The sequence below is a fragment of the Drosophila subobscura genome, chromosome E, assembly GCF_008121235.1.
Source record: "Drosophila subobscura isolate 14011-0131.10 chromosome E, UCBerk_Dsub_1.0, whole genome shotgun sequence".
In the NCBI taxonomy this organism is placed as follows: domain Eukaryota; kingdom Metazoa; phylum Arthropoda; class Insecta; order Diptera; family Drosophilidae; genus Drosophila; species Drosophila subobscura.
The window spans coordinates 10408318-10429165 of NC_048531.1; the positions used below are offsets into that span (position 1 = coordinate 10408318).

General features: G+C 45.8%; 1 protein-coding gene across 1 annotated transcript in view; it reads left to right on the forward strand.

Annotated features, from left to right (window-relative positions):
- Nucleotides 1–20848, forward strand: part of LOC117891721 (RNA polymerase II degradation factor 1) — a 103240-nt gene that overhangs the window by 9003 nt on the left and 73389 nt on the right. Inside the window, 2 exon segments of the mRNA XM_034797313.1 lie at nt 1217–1874; nt 1877–1935. Of these exon segments, the coding sequence (XP_034653204.1) occupies nt 1748–1874; nt 1877–1935 (186 nt within the window). The 5' untranslated portion in view covers nt 1217–1747.

The window sequence follows — 20848 nt, forward strand, 5'->3', positions numbered from 1 at the left end:
CAGCAGACACACAGACAGACAAGCTGCGAGAACACAAGCGAAAAGTAAAGATAAAAACCAAAAACAAAATAAAAAGCAAAGCAAAGAAAAGGGAGAAACAAAAACCAAACAAAACAAAGGCGATAAATATCAATTTGTGTACCGTCATCGATGATTAAATCATTTTGCAACATTTTTGCAAACTTGTTGGCTAATTCTAACACTCACCCAAAGCACACACACAGCCCCCCACCCTGAACCTTATCTTAAACCAATTCACACACATCAATCTCTCTCTGTCTGTCTATCTTTCTCTCTTTCGAAATATATACGTATAAACAATGTATTTTTTTACAGTATTTTTTATTAATAATAAATACATTTTCTATCCCATGCGATCGGTAAGTGCGTTGAACAATTTATTTCTCTGCTATAAGAAACGGAAAGAACAACAAAAAGTGACTGAAATCGGAGCGTAATAATTAAGCTCTCTCTTAAGGTTCTGCCACCTCTCTCTCTTAAATGTTGCTTAAGCTAAAGCACCCGCTGGCCATGGATATATACATACATATACATTTAAACTATCTGCAGGAACAATTAGTGCACTTTAGTTGTTTATTTTTTGTAGTTATTTTTGTTGGTCAATGTGCATTGCGCGCTGCCCTGCGCCGCCAACGCGCCAGAAACTGCTGCCCACTGGATGCTGCTCTCTCGCTCTATCTATCTATCTATAAACCTCTCTCTATTAATCAGATATATGTATGCATTTAGTGTACATATATCTGGAACTATTTTTAGTGATTATATCATAAGTTTTGTATGGAAAAGAACTTTTTATTTTGCACCAAAAACACACACAGAAAAAAAATCTCACGCAACGCCTCATACGATCTCTCCATGTGCGAGTTCGGTTTTTATAATTGTATGTGTATTGTGGATAATAATCTTTATAGTGAATTTGTTTTTAATTTCGAATATCATTTAATTTAAGCATTGCATTCTGCATACCAACATAATACCACCCACCCACCTTTGCGCATTACTAACCCAAAGAAAACAGAGATGAATCAGTTGAAAATCCATCCTCCATTTAGTCTTAGAATCGCTCTCTCTCTCTCTCTCTATCTATCTATCTGTGTCTCTCTCTCTATCTATTTGTCTGTCAGTCTTGGACGATCCCCCAATGCAAATGGCACAATCCTAAAGATATGTTTTCTCTCTTTTATTCTCATTTCAGATAATGTAAAATCAGCTTGAACAAAAAACAAAAACAAATACGAATATTAACAGCTGCGTCTATCTATACACCACACACACACAAACACACTCACATCTACTATATAGTGATATAAGAGTTCGAGTTTCCCCCCAAAAACCCCCTCAGAAATCAGCTATCAGCTATATCCTCCCCAAAAAGCTTTGTGTGCTCCGCAGCAGAAACGTGTAAAACGCTAAGACACAACAACAACAAGCCATCTATATGCTATATATACCTTATATATACACTGAGTGCTGATCCAAGTTCTAGTGCTGTTTGTTTATTGCGCGTGTGTGTGTAAACTCGATCTACAAACTCCAAAAAAAAAAACCAGCAAAGCAAAGCAAAAAAAACTAAAAACGCGTTCTAGTCGCCAGCGCTAAGCTAAAAGTCTATTTGAAAAGCTATCCTAGATCCGTATAGAGCATATAAACCACACACACACACATCTCTATCCATACTCGTATATATATATACTATATATTTGTATCTGTCGAATACAACGATCAAATGGCCAACGTTGTCAATATGAACAGCCTTCTCAACGGCAAGGACTCGCGCTGGCTGCAGCTGGAGGTCTGCCGGGAGTTTCAGCGCAACAAGTGCTCGCGCCAGGACACCGAATGCAAGTTTGCCCATCCCCGGCCAATGTGGAGGTACAGAACGGCAAGGTCACCGCCTGCTACGACAGCATCAAGGTCAGTATATGCCCCAGCCCACAACCACACACCTCTCAAACCCCCCAAAAAAGACCCACATCTCCCACCCACCGACCTTTCCCCCCAAACTGACTTTTGCTTCTTGTGATTGTAGATTGTAAGCTTATGATTTATGATTTCTCATCTCAAAACAATATGCCTCGAAATACCCCTAAGCAAAAAAACCAACCAGAATTCGTTTAGGGCCTGAAAAACTGAAAAGTCCAAAACTGATCTTGTCTCGCTTTTGTTGTTTGTGCTTTTGTGCTTTTACTCCATTTTGTTTTTATGGTATCTCTGTGCTTCCATATACATAAATATATATAAATATCCTATTTAAACACACACACTATATATCTAGTTGGAGCTTTAGTCTGGCTGCTGTCTGTCTCTCTTAATGCCTGTGATGCGGCGACTGCTGATGCGCCAGATCCGCCTGCGAGGTGCAGCTTTTGCAGCCTAGCGAGCGAGCGAGCGATCGATCCCAGCTTTTGGGGCTTTCGTTTCGTGTGTCTTGTGTGCTTGAGTCCCGAGTAGAGAGCTTTAGCTTTATATAGCCCAGCCCGAAAATATTAGAACAATTAAGAGAGTGTTGTTCCAACCGCCCCCCCTGAAAAAAATCGATCATAACCATAATCCAAGTGTGAACTTCAACTGAATAATTCGAGTGATTTTTAGGCCACGCCACACTTAGACATGGACAATCTGCAGGTAAAGCTCATTTGATTTTAACGTTTATTTAAGAACCTTAATATCTAAGTCCCATGCCCGAAATTTGAGACCCAACCAAAGAGTCCATAATATCAAAGCGTACCTTTTAGATATTCAATCCTCTTGTAAAAAAGCCGCCAACAAAAAGGTCGAAATGAGCTCCTTTTACACGGAACAATGTCCAACATAGAAACAGTGAAAGGAAAAACCCAATGTAGTTGTTTTCTTTATTAAGCTTTTTGTTTTATCCCTCGGCAAACAAAAACGAATGAACGAGAGGAACAGAACGGAAACAGCCAGAAAAAAATGGCCACATAAAGTGAAGTATTTTATGTATACACTACATAATGCTGACAAAATGCCGACGCGGACGCCATCATAATCATCAACATCATCATTATCATTCTCCGCTCTCCCTTCTGTTGGGGTCCTCAAATTTTGTGACAGCATAAAAAATTACGTTTTGAAAATTTTGTGCCGCCGCCTTTTAGGCGTTTCGCCAGCCGCTTGTTTGGTCAACGACAGGCAGGCAGGCGGGCAGGCAGAGGAGCTCCTCTTGTTGTTTCAACAAAAAACTGAAAAGCCTTAAAGTTGGGGCATAGTTCGTTCAGCCCCTGCCCATCCGTCGAAGTCCATGCCACTGGCAGTCCGCTCTTCCCACTCCAACCCCAACTCTGCTGAGTCGAGTGTGCAAACAATAGTTAAAACTGCTGTTTGGTAAGTAGCTCGTTGCCGTTGAGTGGATGGAGTGTGGCGCTGGTCCTTCTTTTCACGCCTGTCCACCCACTCAGCGAAGGAGGGCACGGGCACATCGTTAATTGAGCCACTGCCTGGGCATGCAGGCTGGCTCTTGCTTCCTTCGGCTTCATCTTTAGCGTCCTACAATTTTCCTTGTTTGCCATGGCAGCCCCCCAGCCGCATGATTTAATGTATTAGGTATGCTTCAGAACCTACTTGGACTTTCATACGACCGAAAGCTGCCTCAAATCTTCTAGTCCTTATCCATCAATCATCATACCTTATGGTAAACCCAAAATCACATCTAGGGTCAGCTTTTCCTCGAGATCTATCTACTCGTATGTAGTTACCATCTGGCGTAACCACAGCTGCGTGATACGCAACTTCTGCCTGCGGCATTCACATTAATTCACTTCTGTGGCTCTTCACAGCTGCACACACACACAGAGAATGGGGGCCAATGGTGACCCTTTGGGCCACTTGTAGTTTTTGCTGGCCCCACTGTGCACGCTGGGCAAATAAAGCTCAGACATTCATTGCCCACAAATTAATTGTGTTATCCTATTAATTAACTATGCAGTAAAGTTGCCCAGCAATTTCCCAAGCTTCTTTTTTCTTTTCACTCTCCCTCTTTTCCTCACTGTGCGCGCCTTTGAGTGTTGTAATTGTTGAGAGAGAGAGAGAGTGACTGTGAGTGTGTGTGTGTGTGTGTGTTTGCACTCATTTTCACCTCTTTTTTTTCTGTCGTCCCCTGCGTGCCAGTGTAAGTGAGTGTGTGCTGAGGGTTTAAATGCATAACGAACTTAAACGTAACCAGAGGCAAGTAACCAGCACACACACACACACAAACACTCGTTACATATAATAAAAGCACCTCGACGAGGACTACGTGTATGTACTGCACTGTATGGTACACATAATGGCGACTGCCACAACCATTTCGAGGACGAGGAAAGGCCTATATGCGGCTCCTGTAAGCCCCCCCACCCTCCTGACAACTTTGTTTTTTGCACTGTATGGCCACGACACTAATTTATAGGCACGTTGCCTGCCGCATTGTAGACTTTCCAACTCGCATTGCCACCAAGCAGCAGCTCAAGTTAAAGTAGAATTTCGAGTGGAAAATTGGGTCAATGGCGAATGTAAGTGTGTTCTGCGAGGCTACATATTCCATATGTGAATATTATATTGAGTTTAGAAAAGTTTCCACTGAAGTGTGTGTCAAGGGAAGTTGGAATTTGGCTATCCGCAAAGGTATAATAATACAAAGGAATATAATTGTATTATCCATACATGAAGAACGTTTCTTTTTGCGCTCTATCAGATCTTCCTGGGTTTCACTTTCAAGCCAATCGAGAATTTTGGGCAATCCGAACAGAATTGCTTCGTATTATAGAACGCGAATTGCTTTTAGCTCATCCAAGCGTTGCCTTTTGCCTGACGACCGTTGACCCTCTCGTTGAAATTGGCATCATTTCATTGGCAATTTCCCCTCAATTTAATTCTGTCACAATGAGAAACTTTAAACGGCACTGGAGCAGCCACAAAGGGGTGAAAAAGGAGAGCAAAAGAGTGAAAGTGTGACCGGGGAGGGGTGGGACTGAGAAAAATCGCATAGCCACAACATAAAACATTTTCCGGTTTATAATTTTCTTGTCAACACAATTTTCACGCCATGCTCTGGCGCTGTGCACCGGCCTTGCCCTGCCTGGCAGTCCACCTCCCGCCAGCACCAAGCCTACACAGCCACAGGCCACTCTCCTACTTGTCCCTCTTTCTTCTGGCTTGCTGCTTGGCTGGCTGGCTGGCTGGCTGGCCTGGCCTGGCTGGTGCTGCCACTTTATCCGGCGCTTTTCCTGCGCGTCCTTTCGCCGCTGCGCGCTTTTGCTACTTAACCAACTGTAAAGCTCTCGGCCATATTGTGTGGCACCTTATTTTTCTATTATATTTTGCCAGCAATGTCGCTGCAACATATTTTCCACGTTGCCACCGCAGCTCCCACTCCTCTATCCCTTGTCAGCCGTTGTTCCGCTTTCCTTTCTCTTTCTGTGGGCAACAAAAGTCAAGTTCCCATGCCATGCAAATTATGAGTAAAAATAAAAATGAACAAGAAAAGTAAAAATAAAAATAAACGAGCGAAAGAATGAAAATGGCGCCTCGCAAAAGAAAATGAAAATGGCAACTCTTCCGCTGGGCACAGCAGAGGGGCAGCAGCACCACTTTTGACAACATTTCTCTCTCTCTCCATGGATTTGGCATTTGTTTATGCCAATTTATGTAGTTGACGCTTGAATATCCGGCATGCGGCAGTACTCGGATATGCCTCTGGGATAATTACACTTTAAAGAGAAAAAGCGATGGACTCGCCTCTTCTTTCTGCTACTTTGCTCACTCAATTTGTAGTATTCAATGTCATCCAATTATTTTTAATTCTATTTGCTGTGCGAGTATCTATCTTTGGGTGGCTCTGCTTTCTATGGCATAGTCCAATCGATAATAATAATACAAAATAATCATCATAAGCAGCAGTTCGACCAGAAGAAGTGAATGAGGAAAGCAAACCGAAAGCCGGAAAGAGCCAAAGTCCAATTTAAATAAGAATTTCCAAATAAAAATGATACTCGTGTCCGTGGCGGGGCGGGGCGGCGGGAAGTAGAGCGAACACAAAGGAGTGCGACGGGGGAGGGGGATGCAGGGCCATCCATCAATAGTGCTATGAGGGAAACGGCAAAAGAGAAAACTTTACGACTGTCATTGGAATCAATGGAAACTGCAATGAAAAATATTCGTAATTGGGCGGGAGAAACCAGACCTCAGCTCTAGCTCGGACAAAGGATCGCTGCCACAGATACTGCCACAGTGTATCTTTTGCATAGTTTTCTGGGGCTTAAAGCACACACGCTGCAGCAGCGATTGCTGCCTGCAGCAGCCTGCTGGCGCCGCCTAATTTGTTATGCCTTACACGCGTTGCACTTGGAAATTCCGCAACAAACTTCAAGTCAATAACTCAGCGGAGCGACGACTCCACCGACTTCCCGGCACTTAATGCATTATGCAACAGCAAGTTGTGGCATGTCCTTGCACACACATGTGTGTGTGTGTGTGTGTCTGTCTGTGTGTGTGTGCAGCCATTTCGCAGTTGCTGAAACCTACACAATTCATTCGGTGCCTCTGGCGCCGCATTGGCTTCGCAGCCCCATGTCCTGGCTGTATGTGTCGCCCGCCCGTTCTTGGCCTGGCCAAGACGTGACTGCAGATCGAGTGGAGCGCATGCCTTAAATAAAATAAATGGCACATTATCAATATAAACAAGAGCCAGAGGACGACGACTACGTCGCAGTGAAGGAGTCGCATCGCGTACGCGAGTTGCAAGCGTAAAGTTGTTAAGTTACTTAAGCCAACAAATGAAGCGGGCCAAGATAGAGGAGAGAGACAGAGAGCATGTGCACAGGCACTGTTGGATTCTCTCTCTCTCTCTCTGTCTCTCTCTGGAGAAGCAGTCACGAGCCTGACAAATTGCACCCGGACGCCAGACTTTGCCCCACCCAGAAGCCCCTTTCCAAAACTTCCTGACCAACAAACAAATGCTCCTTTCGGGTGCCACAAAACAAAAGGAATGCCACATCCAGAATGAATATAAATGCAAGTGGAAGGGGCTGGGGCTGGGGCGAAAGTTTGCGACAAGTTTTCGCCTCTCCGTTTGTCAGCCAAAGCACGGAAATATCCGTTAATGCAGTCAACTGACAAAGAGAGAGAGAGGGAGTCGGTGGCCTGGGGTGAAGAAAAAGTGCATATGGAAATACGTCAAAAGATTTTCGCCCGTTGGACTTAAAATTTCATTCTGCCAATGGATCGGAATGGGGGATTACATATTCATACGAGTGTCAATCAGCTGACAGAAGGACGAAAGCGTCGAAGAACAGAGTGCTGCAGGAGCTGGAGGATATATTTACTCGTTAGGCAATCATTTTGCAACTCCCTTTGATTGACTGTCGGGGATTATTCTCCATTCAGAACTGGGGAGGGGCTGGCAGGGACATATGCCCGAGTAATCTAATGTTGTTGATTGAAATTGGATTAACAAGTGATGGAGGAGCATGCGAAATGTAAGGGAATGAAATTACAATCGAAGCATGGCCATGGGCATGGGCCATACATTAGAATGATTGTGCAAATTCCTTGCGACTTTAATGTGCCACTTCCATTGGCAATATTTACCCAGCAAACAACGAGCGCAAAGCAAAGTCTGTCAATCCGTTGAATCACAGAATTGTTCCAGCTTAAAGCTCATCGAAAACCGCACACAACTTGAGAGTCCGCGCTGCTGTTGCCTGCCAAGCGACATCTAAGCGTCAAACTAAGAGCGGAAACGAAAATCGAGATCAATAAAAACGTCATTCAATTTATTTTCAATTTTTGCGGCAACGGCAACGCGCGCATCAAATGAGACGTGAAGGGGGAGGGAGGGAAATGGGTAAAAGAGGAGCGCAGGAGTGCCCAACAAATAATGGCAGACAGAAAAGGAAAACCCAATAAATTTTAAGCAGAGAGAAGCATAGAACGCACACAGCCAGGAGTACAGCGTATGCCATCGATGGGATATAGGAATGGAGGGTGCAGTCCATGTGGGTGCGTTCTCCTTCGTGTTTGGGTATATCAAATAACTCTGACTTTACACATTATTAAACGGCAATGTCGTCTCACTGTCGTCGCTCTTGTCGCTCGGCTGGCAGGAATAAAGCGACACAAGCAACACATAGCACAGGCGACACATTTGTAGGGATTGCAGGGATTGCAGGCAGGCTCCTCCTGTTGCTCCCGCAGCTCTCCTGCAGCTCCTGCTGCAGCTCCACCACGCTCCACAAAGCTCGACAAACAATTGTCAGCTTGCCGCTTTGTCTTGGGCTGTTGCATTTTTGAAGGGAAATTGATTAAAGAACTTGCTGCACAGCAAATTGTTTGCTCTCAAGTCAACTCTAAGAAGGCAGCCCCCTCGCCACACCCCCTCCAGCTCCTAGTCCTCCTTGCGCCTTTATTCTTTTCCTCTTACCAATTTTTCCACTCCCCCATTTGGCGCATTTTCCTTTTGCCGCTGGCGTTGCGGCAAAGTCAATGAGTGGCAATATGCCACCAATAATTCAGGTCACGCGAGATGTCCTCGTCGTGGTCCTCCGCCTTGTTGGTTGCAGCCGGCAGCTCCTTCGCGTCCTGGCTGTGCTGAGACAGTGGGCCCAAAAGCGCTTCATGTCGAGGGGAATGATTTTTGTAAGAGTTTCATCGCTTTTATCAGCGGCTTTGCGATTATCTTTAAGCTATTTATCGATGCTTTTTGGAACATTTATAGATTATTTCGAATAACAGTTTTTTCTGCACTTTTGGCACTGCTTTGTCCACTGTCCATCAGCGTCTTCGACTGGGGCCCAAGCCTCATTTGCTCGACTCCACGCCCACGGCTGCGCCTCCTGCAATGCGGCGGAGCTCCACCGTGTGGAATGTTCTATTGCCGTTTGGGTTTTATTTTGTTGTTGTTGCTGCTGTCCTTACACATCCGCATTGTTCGCTCCATTGTACGCTGACGTCGTTAGGCCATCTTGGGAGAGGCACTTCGTTTGCCAACGTCTCCGTCTCCGCCTCTGACACTGCCACTGCCACTTCCACAGCTCCTGACTGCCTGACTGCCTGCCTGCCTGGGTGGCGTTTCCTTTTCTTGGGTTCTGCTGCAATTTTAATGAAGCTGCGGCATGCGGCAAGCGCGCCTTCAAGTTGCACGCGCCACGGCACAACTTGCGCTTTTTATGCTTTTGCTGTGTGCCACATCCTTCTGTTCCTTGCTCTGCTCCTGATGATACTGCTGCTCCTGATGCTGCTGCCGCTGATGTGGTGTGGGGTGTCCATGCAACATGAGGCACGTTGCTGAAGCCTTGCCATTGTTAAATGAGCTTTACATGACAGCTGCTGCAGCGGCAGTTAACCCGAGAACTTCAATCCCCCACCCAGCCACCAGCAGTCGTCACCCAGGCCCCCGCATTCCCTGGGAGAAATTCAATTTCTCTATGCCTCTTGCCTAGGCGGTCAAATTTCGAGTCTGTCTGTCAATTGGGATTCAAGTTCTTCCTTGTGGGTAGCTAATAAATGAAAGGACTCTCTCTCTCTCTCCCTGAAAGGGAAGGGCAGTGCAGTGCAGGGATAATACTCCCTTTGGACTTCCGGCTGCGTCGGACTGCAGTGCCGGAGTCATAGGAGGGTTTGCCTTTTAAATAAATGCCATAATTTATGGTCAAAAGTTTGCTTGTGCACACATTTTGTGGCCAACACTTGAAGCGCAGCTATTTAGACCAGAGTTTAAACCCCCCCAACCCCCCAACCCCAGCCCCCCTCTTGCCTGCCTATCCCTTCTATCTGCTTGGTCATTTGGCCATGATGATGATGATGATGATGACTACATGAAGGGATCCATCGCTATTTTCCATCTGCATTTACCAGTCCCCCGTTACCCCTGGCTACTGCAGATTTTGCAGTTCATCTGAAAAGTTTGCTTCGGTTACATTTCGGTGTCCATTAGTGTAATTTAGAAGTGAAGTCCTTGTGGATGGACGCGGCGTTGGAGTTGGGCTCCGATTGGGTTTGGGTCGTTTGCATACAAAAAATAAAGATAGAAAACCAAAAATAGAAAGATATTCAATTTACTTAATAGTTTTGGGCTAGCGGGACTTCAGACGACACCCAGGGTCATCAAATTACAGAGGTGCCAGAACCAGAACCAGACCAGCGCCAAAACCAAACTCAGGACACGAAAGGACAGAACCGAACCGAAGAGAGCAGAACATAACCAGAACAGGTGCTTATCATATTCCAGGGGTTGACGAAACGTTATCGGAGGCTTGTGCCTTTGGCATTATTCAGTTGTGGCCTTTCCTTTGCTTTGTTTGCTTTCCTCTTGAGGGAAAATCAAATGAAGCGAAGGACAGACTGTGTTTGGGAATGAGGGAAATGCTAATCAACAATGCCATCGATAAATGTTTGAATTGAGCAAGAAAATAGACAGAGACAGAGGGAGCGGGAGAGGGAGCGGGACTCAGAGAGGTGGAGAGACAAATGCACAAAATTTGAACAATGAATGCCCCTGCCAGAGGTCCCAGGCGGCTATTCTGTCGCTTACACTCTGAAAAATTTGCATATTTAAAGATGAGGAATGGGGGAATGGCACTGGCTGTGGCAGTTCAATGGGAATTGGCTGGCCAAAAAGGAAATTAAATATATTTTCAATGAATTTCAATAAAACTAAAGAAAAAACTGTGCAGAAAACTATTCAGAAAAGAAAAAGAAAAAGGTAAAGGTAAAGGTAAAAAAATAGCGCCCAATATACCAAACAATTCATGACATAAGCATGGAAAGTATTTTATCTGTTGCAAACTATCGCATAAAATGTCTTAATAAAGGTCTAAAGATATCCCAAATCTTTAATTCAGTTCGAACCTTTAATAGATAAACAAATCCCATGATCCGGGAGGAAAATTCCGCTGTCGCATGAAAAATGGTCGGGAGCAATCAATGGATTACTTCCGTCATTTGGGCTTCGATTTGAGGCACATGCGTGTGTGTGCGAAATCAATATCGAGAGCTCCAGCTCCTATCCCCAGCCACAGTCACACCCCTCCCCGTCCTCTTGCCTGACAGCACAATTTAAGCTAAAATCAACAAATATCTTGCCAGCGCATCGATGTACATATGTATATACCTACTATGTATACATATGGCTGTGTATCGATATATAAATACCCATTTATTTGGACTAAAAATTGAAAATGCGCAAAGCGCCTGTTTAAGCATTTCAATTGATATCCATCAGCAAAGTGGCGCAGCAACAATGGAAAGTAGAGTGGGGAGAGGGAGGCAGGGAGCGGATGGGCGAAAAGCCAGGGAGAAAAATAGAAAATCAATTCAATCACGCTTATCATAGATACGAGAGAAGAGGAACTCATCGACAAACGTCATCGGCAGGAGCAACGGCAGGAGGAGCAAGCAGTAGGAGGAGCAGCAGCAGCAGCATCAGCCAGAGAAGTGGCCAGAAAACAAGAAATAAAAGCGACATACATGGGAGGCTGCGAAACGTTAGATACCCTGGATATAGAGAAATCCTAATGGAATTTATATGTATAATTTGTTATACTTTTACTTTGGTTTGTTGTATGATATGAGAGCGTGGCAGATTTAGCCTGTTAACTTTAACAGTGCTCTGTTATGTGCAGGTTTCAGCGGTTAACTTCAACATTTTCCTGCGCTTGCTGCAGTCTGTTAATTTTAACAGTGCTCTGTGCAGGTGTTCTGCATTTAACATTTCCCTCTACCTGTTACAGTCTCTTAACTTTAACATTTTCCTGCGCCTGTTACAATCTGTTAAACAAAATCAAAATTCTCTTGTAGGGTGGAGACATACATATTTTGATAGATATTTATTATTATAAGTATTTAATTATTTTTTGTTGCCGCAGCATAGAATATTTTTTCCTGTCGCAGTATTTATTGAAATTTCTTTACGTTCCACAAACCCATTATACCCCTGCTGCAATGGGTACAGGAATTACAATTCAAAAAGCATTTCGGTATGTTTACTGTCGCAGCAGAAAGTAGGCAAAAGTCCTCCGACACGTCCTTCCCCCAGCACCAGAGGGACAGGCACAAGGGGGCAGGACCGTAGAGAGGAGAGATATGGCGACAACAATAAAAAATCTAAATGGAACTAGTCTCCCCCTCGCCACCCCATCACTCTCTCTCTCTTGGCACAATCCCATTCGGCATTCGCTGCTGAGAATGATTTACTGTCGTTTGTTTGTTGTGAGTGGCAAAGATACAGTGGTCGAGAGAGGGGGGAGTGGGCAAAGCCAGGGGGGAGGGGATTTGTATCCCTAGGATTGGCAAACGTTTTAGACATTTTTACTGTTTATAACTATCACTGCCCCCTGCAACCACCCACCAGACAGACAGCCATCTATCTGGCGCCGCACTGTCCTGGTCGTCGTCCTCGTCCTCGTCCTCCATTTCGAAATGGTCGCATATTTATATCACTCAGTGTTGGTTCAACGCTTTGGTTGGGTTGGGTTGGGTTTGGTTTTTCTTTCTTTTTCTTTTTTTTTTGTTGAGATGGAAAAGCATTAGCCCGGCTATTGTTGTGCCACACAGCGAGGAAGAGGGAAATGCCGCTGCTGCTGCTGCTGTTGCTGCTGGCTTATTGATTGCTCAAGTGTTGCATCAACAAGCTTTTTGTCATGGCTGTTGGCATTTCGAGAGCAACTATTAGTGGCTGCCATGAGACGACAAACATGATCCGAATTGTGTTGGATTAATATAACTTCAAACGAATTCCTGTTTATATTTCTAAGGAAAACTTTTGCTTAAATATCCTAGAACCAATGGAAGCAACTTTGTTGCTCGCTCCTCGATAACCAGTCCTTGTTCTAGCTCCCTGTCTACCGCTCTGTGTGTGCCCTAATCCCATTATCGCTTTGTGGCATATGGAAATATTAACTGTGCCCTGTGGCACACTCGAGTGAATGCCTCTTGCCACATCCACACCGAGGCATCGATTTACTCTGGGATGTGTGTGTGCGAGGGAGGGACTTGTGACCAACTTTTCCATCACTTTCCAAGCGATTAAACAATCAGCGGGCATTATAATCTCTGCACAAAGTCATGTATCATAGATTGTCGACTCTTGGGTCTGTTCCTCACTCTCTTTCACTCTCTCTCTCCCTATCTGACTCTCCTTTCGCTGCTGTCAAACATGATTTGCATATGCTTGGCTTTTCTGGCTTATGGATTAACTCTGTCGCTGTCTCTGACTATTCCTCTTCCTCGATTGCGAATCGATTTGTGGCCACGCGCGGCACCGCCTCCCGCTTCGGCTGTTGGCCAGGCTAAGACGCGTGTAAGCTTTTTGGAGCCCAATTAAAAACAGGCTGACAAGCTGACTAGCAGCTGGCCAGGCTGCTAGTTTTCCCATTTTCCTTTTTACCAATCCAAATCATAAACTTTGATTAATCGTAAATGCCAAACAAAACGATTTCCTGCTCTGTATATCATTCGGTTTTTGTGTTTGCCGCATGCCACAGAGCTGGCGCCTTGTGAGTGGAGCGTTATAATGAATTCATTCCGATGACATTTATTGTCACACAGGTGTGTGAGGTGTGGGGTGTGGGGTGACAGACAGACAGACTTCCGGAGTGTCGGAAAATAGGCTTAAAAAGCCATTATTGTCAACATTTATAATAGTTTCAAGAGTCTCAAGACGCACACAAACACACACACAGAGATAGACAGAGAGAAAGGTAAGGAAATGTGTCCTTAAGTCAGCTTTCTGCCGCTACCCCACACCTGTGTCCCCCCTGTCATTTGTGTGTGTGTGTTTTATGTTTACCTTACACTCGAGAGCGACACACAGCCCACATCCTCAGACAGCCTCAAGTGGTTGACTAAGGACGATGAAAGCATTTGTGTTTCTCCACGTTATAGAAGGGCACTGGCAGAACAGGCAGAACAGGCAGACTGGCAGCCACCTCTCGTTTAAGTAGTTCTCATTACCATTTGGAGCGACCTCCTCGCAAGGTTGAATCCCACTCCCACTCCAGCCCTCAGCCTCCTCTCTGCCTGCCGCCTCAGTGCACATTCACTCCACTCCTGTGACAACTTGTGACAATCTGTCTCTCACTCATAATTATTATTATTATTATCATTATTTTTGGCTTAAATCCTTTCGCTGACAACCAGGCAGACAGACAGCCAGCCAGCCAGCCAGCCAGCGGCAGCCAGCGGGCTCTTCGCTCTTTAAGCTTAATGGAAAGCGCCAACAAAATTTCGCCGGCTATCGTTTTGATTCTTCACTTCTTTGCCAACATTTTGGGCCGTAGTTGTTGCTGTTTTTCTTCGCACTTTTTAATTACTTTCCTTTCATTTTATTGGGTGTCGGGGCGGGGGCGGGGCAACTTTTGGCCACAATTTCTGTGCTTTCATTTCCCTTCTTCATTTTTGTAATTATTTCCACAGTTTATTTGATAATTTCTCATTGCACACAGATACAGAGGAAAGTGGGGATGGAATTTATCATTTTCCACTGTCACAAATTCTCGCAAGTGTCAAGCGGATGCTGTCTGTGTGTGTCTGCTTTGTGTGTGTGTGTGTGTTTATGTGCTTGAGGTGGCTGGAGCTAAATTTATGTGTCCCGATGAGAAATGATTAGAAGTGTGCTTATTGAGGGGGAAAACTAAAGGGAAATGTGTCTTACGAGGAAAACCCATTTTCTTTTGCTTAAAGCTTCAAGGAAAGAGCATCCTTTCAAGCAGTTCTGTCGATGTCTGAATGGCAGCTGCTGGACAGCGATTATGCATCGATTTGATGGCTAAATGATTACAAAATTATTGATAACAGATTCAGATTATTCACGCAATTTCCGTTCATAATTTAAATTTGTTTATGAAATATCTTAGAGGAAAAAGCAACAAATTAAATCAAGCCTTGCCGCTCCTAACTAAATAATTTCCTTCTGAGATTTTCAAGGAGCCACAGCACAAAGCCCCACATTTACATTTGCCGCAAGGTCCCGCAAGGATTTATACAGATATTTTATTAAAAATGAAAATTTAATTGTCACATTAAATGCAATGTCGGAATTAGAAGGAGGCCCCAAAGTCCCCAAAGATCCCACAGAAGCAGAGGGAAATCGTTTTCAGTTGTTTTCGTGGGCCCCGGGCAGGCATTTCCCAAGGAAAAATGAAGCAGCAGCGTGGAGGAAGTGGCAGAAGTGGGGGAAGTGTGTGAGTTGCCAGATCCCTGGAGAGGTTGAGGCGGGAATCTAACCTATTTACACAGTAATTTATTTGCTTATAAACATAAAACCACTTTCACGAGCCCCCAAGACTCCAGAGAGCAGCAGGAGAAGGAGAAGGAGACTGGCGCTGCCACATATGTTCGCAGGGTGGTGCAGGGAGGGGAAGGCACTCCACTTAATTTAATAATTTTCACATTTATTGAAACAAAATGAACAAATGTGAGAAATGGTCGGAAATTACAGAGTGCAGAGGGAGGGAGACCCGGACTTTTGCATCTTTTCTGCTTCATTTGTTTCGGTTTTTAATTTTGCTTGCCTCAGCCTCAGCCCTGTGTCTGTCTGTGTGTCTGTCTGTGTGTGTGCCTGTTGTGTGTGTGTGGGCCAAACACACTTAAAACTCAAATATTTGCATACACTCGAGTGAGAGAGGGAAAGCGAGCGAGAAGGAGCATTGTTTGCACATATAAAAAAAAGAAGAAACCAAAAGAAATGAAGAGAAAAAAAGGTAAAGAAAAGAAAAAGGAAAGGAGCAGCAAAATGGCAAAAGGAGCTGCTGCTGCTGCTGCAAGACCATGGGCAAATTTATTATCACACACCCACAAAGGGAGGAAGGGAAAGGCAGCTTCCAGTTACGGGGCATGCCACACACACAATCTGTAGAAAGAATGTTGCAAAAGCCCAGGACAGGCACGGAATCAAACGAAATGAGGCGCACACACACACACAGGACATGGATCCTGACGCGCGCTTTGTGCAAATAAAGCATTGGAGGCAGGAGGCTGGGGGTAGGAGGCTGGAGGCTGGGGGCTCTCGACACGGAACCCACAGAGCTAGTGGATTGTAACATTTACTAGACGATGGAGGTAATGTATGCCAATGCACACGAGACCAAGACCAAGCAGGCACCTCGACTCCATTTCATTTTAGCCACCCACCCAGCAGGTGTGCCGAATGCCCCGTGTGCCTCAATTTGCATAGCTTTGTCGTGGAACTGGGTGGGGAAGGGAATGAGCCTCCTCCCAGGGGGAAATGGCAAACAAAAACAAGCCACGCCAGCAGAATAACAGCAAACAGCGGAGGCGGGCAAGGGCCGCAGGACAGCAGCTGCCAAAAAAAAAGGGGAGGGAGGACTGAAAAGCGGAAAGCCGAAAGCTGAAGGCAGAAGAAAGCGTTAAGTTTAGCGCAAAATTAAACAATCTTATTGCCCGGATTAGTGACAAAATTATGTAGCAAGGAGCGAGAGCAGAGCTCCAGCTGGGGGATGGTGCCACAGGGGGATAAGGCATAAGGGTGCTTGCCGCCATTTGGCAAAGGTAAGCAAGAGACATGCCACACAGGCGGATTTCCACCGATAATTGAGTGTGGATGCGAGTCCTGTGTAGGGGCGGAAAACAAAAGGGAGACAGCGAACGCAAATTGGAAATTTTGATCAGGAAAATTAAATGTTGGCCAAGGGAAAACGTTTTTCAACTGAATTATCGATGGAAATGTGTTAATTAAATGATAAAAATGAGTAACTGTCGATCGGGTGTCGAAGAGAGTCGCTTTCTCTTCTCTTTTAATTAACTCTCCCTCAAATATTGAAGCTGCCAAATTTAATGCTCAATTTAACAAGAAGTTCCCTTCGCATTAAGCCAAAAAAACTGCCAACAGAAAAGAACGGCACACACACAGTCGGAAATTTCTGGAAAAAAGAAACATAATTATGCAAATGACTTGGTCGAGGTGCAGGGGGAAAGCAAAGATAGAGAGCTGCTGCAGCGTCCTGTCGGAAGAGTGCGAGTGCCAGTCGGAAAAGGAGGAAAAGCGCATAAGCTGCACGTTAAAGATTGGCTCAACCTTCCAGCCCCCGCCCCACCAGCCGGAATCCACAAAAGAGAGAAGTGGCTGCCAGGACAGTGTCATCCACTGTTGTCGTTGTCGTTGTCGTCGTCGTCGTCGTCGTCGTCGTCGTCGTCAGCTGCCTGCGGGTTTCATTTCCTGGGCCAAAAACCTCTGGCTTCTGCTGATGCTGCTGCTCACGCCGTTGCCTTTCCTTCCCTACTGCTGATTTAGTGGAAAACATTTTTCTTGATTATTTTAGTATAAGCATACGTATGGCATTTTCCTTTTTCCCTCTCTCTCCCTGGCTGTCGCTGTGCTGCCCCAAGGCGAACCTTTGCTTCACGGTGTCTGGTCGCCTCCTCGCTCTTTACCTCTCTCTCTGCTGTGTGTCCATAACCATTTGGTCTCCTGCTGCGTGAGAAGTCATAAAGCGATTTGTCATATTTATACAAGTTGATAAAATTATAAACAGCATCTCGTCTCGGGTTCTCCCTTGCTGGTTGCTGTTTCTGGGCTGCCTGCTGCTCAAGTGCTCTTCCTGTGCCTTTCCTTGCTCCTACTTCTGGCATATCTCTATCCCTGTGCGTATCTGTATATCTTCTGCTGTGCCAGCATCCTCATGGCTGTGTGGCATTTCTGGCATATCTTCCCTAATTGAATGGGCGTCGGCATTTGCTTTATGCAATTTGTAAAGTTGATCTATGAAATTGAGCTTCAAAACTCAGCAAAAAGATGAGGCGGTGGCAGTGGCATGACTTCTCCTCCGCTGGCTGAATAGTTGACAGATATTTTTGTGGCCAGCCACAAGCAATGTGAAAACTTTTGCGATACACAAATATTTCCATAGACATTGAATCAATTGGAGAATGCTCTTGCCCCCGCAGCCAGCCCATTGCCACTGCCTCTAGGGTGAGGAGTGTCGCATCCGGAAAATGTCCCTGGCAACATTCAAATTACATGTTCAAATTACTGTCAGACGGCTTAAAGTATTTGCCAAACGATGCTTCCAGCTTCCCAGCTCGCCCGTTTGCCCCACTCCTCCTGCCGTGTAACGAAATGTATTTTATTTTAATATTTATTGTTTTCCACGGCAAAGTCGACAAAAGCACAAGCGTAGATTGGACAGCTGCTGCTGTTGCTGTTGCCGGAGGCCTTGCCCTTGCCTTTGTCTCTCACTCCGTCTCCGGGCGACGGCAGCCGGAAAATTGAAAACGAAAGCAATGCCAAATAGAAATGTTTTTCGCGCCACCCGCGCCCCCTGCGCCACCCCATCAAACGACATTGTCAGCATTGTCGCGGCATTATGTGCCGCCTTCAAATTGGAGTTAACCTGGCGGCAAGAGGCAGAGGCAGGCGGCAGGCTTCGCATTCTGTTGTCTTACTCAAAGCGTAATCATTGTCGTTTGTCGCACGTTTGCCGAGGCGAGCCTCAGACGCCCAGACACTGCGTGGGCTGGCGGGGCGGGCCAGGAGGGTGCATCCACATGGAACTTATTACTTTCATTTGGCTGTGAGGCCGTCGTGAATATAAATTCATAAGAAATTCATTGCGCGCAGCGAGGCATTTAAGAGGCTGCCTGGCTGCTGCCTGCCTCCGATGTCACCGAAGCCACACCGAGGCGGCTCTGCCGCTGCTTCTAATTTCGTATTTGCTTGGTCCTTCTTTTTGGTTCTCTGCTCTTGCGGCTGGCTGTGTCTCGTCTCACTCGCTGTTTGCCCCACGCAAACCTCACGCATATCCGCCTAATCCATCGCTGGCCCCCTCAGGCCCTGGGCCCGTGATGATGTTGCCGCCTTGCGGGAATTGTCGACGCATATTTATGGGGCATGGCCCCAGAAGAAACTTTATTACCCCCCGCCAACGCATTGAAAACTTCTCTCTCTCTCTCTCTCTCTCTCTCTCTCTGGCCGAAAATCGAAGGCGGCCGAAACGGCTTTGCCATTATTTGATTTTATTTACATAATGACATTTAATGATGATGATAATGTCTGGGGCATGACACAAGGCGACACGCACACAGCGAGGGGGAGGACCAACGAGGGGCTCTATGATATTTCCATAAGTTTGCGCCATTGATGAGGTAATCGTTGGGTCCTTGGTGGGTCCTTGGCAGAACTTGCATGTGGGATGTTCTCCCAGAGATTTAAAAAGAAATGGGTGCTCCTGCTTTCAATGGAAAAGAAGTTTCAACTACAGAAATTAGTCAAAAATAGGAACTCTCTTCAGGGTTCCTCCTCTTAGGCATTAACCAACACTGGATTTAAGAGCTTATGACCGCCAAGTGATTCATCTAATATTTAATGCTGGCCGCTTCCACTTACAAAACTCAACCGCTTTCGGCTTAGCTGCTCGACGGCTGCCCAGCTCCTCCCCCGAGCCGCACTTGTGGCATTAGCCAACACTCAATTTCCGTTCTTACGGACGGCGATAAGTAGGCAACCATTTTTGGCCATTACTTGCAGCTTTAAGACATTGCGGAAAATTCATTAAAACTTGGAAGGGCAGGAAGGAAGGAAAGCAAAAATGCTTGACGCACATTTTGTAAATTGCCAAAAACTGCCCTCCCCCCCTCCAGCCCCTTTTGCTGACATCGCCTGCTGTTGTTTATGATTATCTCTCCACCGACACAACCATTTCTCCCTCCCACTGTGCGCTTTCTCCCTCCGCGCGTTTCGTGCGCGCTAATTTCAAATTACAAAATATTCCATTTAGTATTTTTGAAAAATGATTGCCAGCTATTTCATTTCCGTTTGCGTTACGCCTCCGTTGCTCTCAGAGCACCGCCCCGCCGTTTACCCGTTGCAAAAACTAATTACAAACACATAAAACTCAATGGGGAACCCACCCAAAGGATGCTGCTGCTCGGCGATAGAACAATCCTCTATCTACTTTTTGGTGGCAGAACATGTGACGAACAGAATTGTCCAATTCTGTGGCACGCCCATCAAACTAAATTACAACAAAAAATAAATGTCCGCCCCTGCCACTGCCGCCACTGCTGCTGCTGCTGCTGCTGCTGCTTCTCCTGCCATTCTGACTGATGCCCAAGTTGAAAATTTCGCATGAATTTCAAGTAATTTTCCTGATTTTCGTTTTTTTGAGCAGCATCCACCATTAAGACAATACCCTGTCGGAGGGCACAAGGGCAGACGGCAGACACTGGCATTTTGTGGCCTCTGTAAGATGGTGCTTTAAAGTGTGTGCCAGCAGCACGCTCTGGCTGGGCAAAAGTTTTCCCTAGCTGGAAAATGTGTTTTCAACTGCACACCAATTTGTGTTGGACATTTCCTTTTATGACACTTGGACTCGAGTTTCCTTTTTGCGGTGTCTAAGGAGTGTGGGCGGGAGGTTAGGGTGCGGCGGTGGAAAATATATGCATAGAAAATCATTTCAAAATGGTTAAATCAATCGCAAAAATGGGAAATCTGAGCAGTCGGTGAAGAGATTGCGCATTGATTGAGCGTAAGCCGAGTTAGACCTCTGACCTGAACCCACAGAAGCGACTCCCCCTCCCCCTCCCACAGGTCTGCTGGCTTCTGAGGTTGCTGCCAGGTCATGGCCTGCAGCAATTACCAATTTTCTTCTTGCATTTTAAGCTACGCGACTCTGACTGGAGCCGTTGCGGTGGCTGGCTGATGTCCCAGTTTTGTGCTTTAGCTGTGTGTGGCACATTAAGTGCACTTGAGGCATGCGGCATTAAGCTGATGACAGCATCAGCAAGGTGCCCCCCAAACTGATGACAATGAAGTGCATAATCTTTCCTGTCATTTGGGGGACGAGCAAGTGGCATGACGCCATCACCCACCCCTGCTCCGGCT